Below are 4795 nucleotides of genomic sequence, written 5' to 3'. Positions count from 1 at the left end.
TACATATGTCTCCTTTTTTTCCCCCGCCCTTGACAATCCCCTGGCCTCCCCTACCCCCCAGTGTCTTATGTCCATTGGTTATGCTTAGGAATATATCCCAAGAAACCAGAAACACCAATCAGAAAGGATATATGCACCCCTATGTTCATAGCAGCACAATTCACCATAGCTAAGATCTGGAAACAGCCTAAGTGCCCATCAGTAGATGAATGGATTAGAAAACTGTGGTACATCTACACGATGGAATACTATGCTGCTGTAAAAAAGAAGGAACTCTTCCCATTTGCAACAGCATGGATGGAACTGGAGAGCATTATGCTAAGTGAAATAAGCCAGTCAATGAAGGAAAAATGCCACATGATCTCACTCATTCATGGATAATAGAGACCATTATAAACTCTTGAACAATAATAGATACAGAGGCAGAGTTGCCTCAAACAGACTGTTAAACTACAGCAGGAAGGCCGGGGAGGGTAGGGGGGCTGGAGGGGGGGTAAGTGATCAACCAAAGGACTTGTATGCATGCATACATCTCAGATTTTAAAAAGTGTGGCTTAATACCTGCTACCAGAGCTCTTTCATGTAATGCACGAGCCTGTGTCTTATATGAAAACTAGAGGCCCGGTGCATAGATCCGTGCGCCAGTGGGATCCCTCAGCCTGGCCTGTGGGGATCAGGCTGAAACTGGCTCTCTGACATACCCCGAGGGGTCCCAGATTGCGAGAGGGCAGTTCTCAGGTGCTGCACTCTGGAATCGGGCTCCCTCCTCTCTGGTTCTGGGTGCATCACCTGAGAACCACAGCTGCCAAGTCACCAAAGCTCCGCAGCTCCTGCGTTGAGTGTCTGCCCCTTAGTGGTCAGTGCACATCATAGCTACGCGTCTGACAGTCAAACGGTTGGACCATTGCTTAGGCTTTTATATATATAGAAATAAACTATATACAAAAGTGATTTTATTAAAAAGTTCAGACAGTTACACATCTGAGCAAGCAGAGAGAAGTACAATATTGGCAATATTTTAACAAATTCAGCATATTTCCAAGTTTCCAGAATGACTTTACATGCTATAGAGAATGGAGGGATCACACGTTTTGTGCAGCCAGGGTTTCTAGCTAATGATACAAATGAGAGTCTCTCTGTGGAGGGGGAGACCTATCTAGCCCAGCCCTCGATTGCTGGTCTCTTGCTTATTTTCTTCAAGATATTTTTATCAAAGAGTTCTTTTTCCCGGTAATGCACGGGGGGCCCTCGAAGGTACTTTTCTTCTGCCTTCTTGTAATCTACCCCATCCAGGGCAGCGATGGAACAGATGATGGCTTCTGGAAGAAGGACTTCCAGGACAAAACTCACTTTGTCATCTCTGGTCAGACTCAACTTGTTCTTGTCAATGTGCTTGTAGATCTCCTGTAGATGCTGCATCACAACATCCAACTGGTCTTCATCCTCCAGGTATGTTTCAACGCAGATCACATACCTGCTTGAATTCAGAAAGGACGTCAGCCACCTGGACTGCTTCCTGCCTTTGACGATGTCCAGAAGGTGGTGGTCGGCCCCCTTCCTTTTCACGATGAAGTCCACAAGCTTCTGGTTGTCTCGGTCCCAAGCGGCCTTCATGCGGTCAGGGAGGATCTTCTTGCGGGGCCTCCTCCCGCCCGGGGAGCTCTCCTCCTCAGAATCTTCCAGGTCTGCGTAATTCACCTTTGGGAAGGCAATGTACAGCTCCCCCTCTTGGACGGCTCTCCTCAGTGGGTAGCTGATGTCGGCAGCATAGTAGTCGAGGAAAGAGCCTGCGAAAGACCCCCGAGCGAGCTCTTCTCTGTAGTGGGAAATCAGGGAGAAGCACCAGTCCACGCTCTGCTCATACACCTTCCTGGCTCTCTTCAGCAGCTTCTCCTTCGCGTTGCATTCCAGGTGCTTTAATCTCCGAAGAGGCACTTGAAGGCCACTCTGGTCATGGTGCATGTCTGCCTCAACCGGAAGCACCCTGGCCGTCCGCTCCGTGTGGTTCACACTCTTGACTACTGCTGGCCAAAACGGGTGATTTTGAAATTTAAACCAGACCATCATTCCTGTTTCAATGGGACACGGCTCCTGTGGGAAGGCCATGCTTGTCGGTTGTCCCACTCCCTTGGCGACCTTCTTCTTAACAGTGGTGGTTGGGTGAACAGCCTTTGAGTCAACTGAAGGCTGACGTTTTTTCCATTCTTTCTTAAACACGGGTCCCCACTGCTTCCTTACTTTGCCTGCTAAACGGGATGAAGAGCGCGGACTGGGCTTAGGGGCGCTGGAGGATGCCGCCGCCCCTTCTGAGCCTGATGCTTGGACACCTTCTTCAGGGTCTTCAATGTTCCCAGAGGAGGGAGAGCCTTCAGAGGAGACAGCCAGGGTCTTCGGGCAGGTGCTGCGTGGTGCCTTTCTTTTCCGGGCCTTGGGCACAGTGACGCTCAAACCAGGTGGCTGAGAAGGAAGGATGCTTCCCTCTTGAGCACCTGCAGCTTCTTCCTTGGCTGTGACATGCTGGGAACGAACTCTTGAGGTGCCTGTCTTTGCCTGGCCCTCTGTCTCACGCTCCTCTTCTGAAAGTGGTGGGAAGTTGGAGCACATGCTGTGGCTCTGTGGGGGCCTGCCTCGCCTTCTCTTTGGAGCAGGAGCGAGGGGGGTGTGCACCTGGGATTTGTCACCTTCGGGGGCATCCTCACCCTCTGAACCTACCAACAATGACTTGGGGTTTTTACTTTTCCTGAGACTTCTTGGTGAGTTCCCTTTGGGCTTCGGAAACTTTTTATGAGATCGCTTCTGGGTTCCCTTTTGAGACATCATAGGGGTCTCTGGATCATCAGATGCCCTTGCTGCACCCAAGTTTGCTCTATCTTTCAGAATCTCCAGTGCTATAGCAAGAGCACTTTTGTAGGCCTCTCCCTCTCCTGGTGGGACTCTGGCTGTGGTCTGGGCCCCTAGCAAGGAGGTAATAGACTCAATTCGAGACTCATCAAGGATCTTTATGTCTCTGTTTTTCACTTTAACTTTTTTACCCACTGCAAGTATTTGAACTTCTAGAGAACATATCTTTTTCCCCTTACTTTTTGGTGAGGTTTCAGATCTGGACAAAACCCTTGCTGGCCAAAAGTGGCCTTTCCAATTGCATAAGACATACTCAGAGTCCATTATGATGGGACTTAGGTAACTAAGAGGTAACTAACAGAGGTAGATGGCCCGGCTGTCATATATACAGCTACAGCAGGTGTCCCCTAAGACAGTGTTCTTCGCCACAGCTTTCTGCCTAGGACGACAGAGGGTTTACCGCTTGTGTGGCCTGTGCTCCACCTGAATCTGCCAGAAATGCTGGAACTCGTGTTTTGACAGACTACACCGGAGAATACTGGAATATGGAAAAAGAAAAAGAGTATCAGAAAGCTCTTTTGTGGAAATAGAAGAAGTTGGTCATTGATAACTGATAAGAGATAAATATAAAGAAGGTGTAACAGACCGGATTGGGGGGTGGTGCAGGATACAAGCCCACTATCTCAGGGAAAATATACAGAAGATACCTGGAGAGTTTTATAGCCTTCTGAACCCAACTCTGTGCCCTATTTGTTGCTACTGCTTATTAAAGGGCACCTGTGTGAGGAGGTAGGTGTCATGTCCTGGATTTAATTTGTGTTATTGGACATCCTGGGCCTTTTGGGCTCTGTGGGGCTCATGCTAAGGGAATGCTTCAGTGTTTCTTTTCTGGTGTGCTAGTGCCACCATGTGCCCCAAGGAAGCCAGAAATGATCTCTGATCACAGACACTGGGTGTCAGCACACTATCATGTTCAAGAGCGTGAGCTTAGAATCCAGAAGTTCAGAAAGCTCATATGGTGGTTAGGGGTGTTCCCCTTCTTAAGGATTGCTGCAGTCTCAAGCCATTGACTGGGACCTGCACCTTTCCATTTCTCTATGGTGCTGCCACCCCCACCACCTCAGCACCAAATCAGTGGGAAGTAATGACTGTAGAGGGAGGAGCAACATAAACCACACCTCAAATGTCAACATGAAATCAATGATTGCAATGAAATGTGTAGTAAAATGAGAAACTCTTACCAATCTCCGTGGTAGATGTGGTTCTGTGAGCAGGATTCGTTGAGTCACAAATTCCAACTACTTGTCGGACAGACCCTTTACCCTTCTGGACTTCTGAAGGGCACTGCCCTTCCAGGTATCAAATGGCACCAAATGCCAATATCCAAGTCCTGTACGCCTCTATGTCAATCTAGAAAATGCAAAAGAGATATAAAGTTAAGCCAATGGAATGGGGATTGATTCATCACTTTCCCTTCCCCAGCTCTGGAATGCATGTCACTCTTTATTTTTTGTATGTAGGAAATGTTTTAATACAAATTTTGTAACTTAATTTTTACAATGTCCTGTTATACATAATTATTTTTTATTGTTTAAAGTATTGAGAAATGTTACATCTCATTTATAATGTAGATGTCATGCTTCTTTTCATTCTTTCCATTTCAAAATATATCCACCTTGAGCTGCTTAGTTTATTCTAGTCCCTGCTATTCCACAACAGAGGGAATTACTGCTTTCATGATAGTCCTTGCCTGTCTTGGACACATGAATTATCACATTGTAGCAGTGTGTGTGTGTGTTACACAAACATGGGTGCTGTAATATTAGTGTGTGTGTTGTTTTGTGCATCTAAAGAAACATTAAATGGGCTTTTGGAGAATATAAAATGTGTGAGTGATATATGCATGAGACAACATATTATTTGTATATATATTTTATTCTTCACCCAAGGACAT

General features: G+C 46.9%; 1 protein-coding gene across 1 annotated transcript; it reads right to left on the bottom strand.

Moving 5' to 3' along the window:
• Positions 1 to 1152: 1152 nt before the first annotated feature.
• On the bottom strand, positions 1153 to 3165 carry LOC102428877 (PWWP domain-containing protein MUM1L1-like). Its single transcript, XM_006087786.1, has one exon. It carries the CDS (start codon positions 3163 to 3165, stop codon positions 1153 to 1155), a length of 2013 nt encoding a protein of 670 aa, XP_006087848.1.
• Positions 3166 to 4795: the final 1630 nt, after the last annotated feature.

The sequence above is a fragment of the Myotis lucifugus genome, unplaced genomic scaffold (assembly GCF_000147115.1).
Source record: "Myotis lucifugus unplaced genomic scaffold, Myoluc2.0 scaffold_40, whole genome shotgun sequence".
In the NCBI taxonomy this organism is placed as follows: domain Eukaryota; kingdom Metazoa; phylum Chordata; class Mammalia; order Chiroptera; family Vespertilionidae; genus Myotis; species Myotis lucifugus.
The sequence above is the reverse complement of the archived record's forward strand: the minus strand, read 5'-3'. Positions and strand labels throughout refer to the sequence as shown.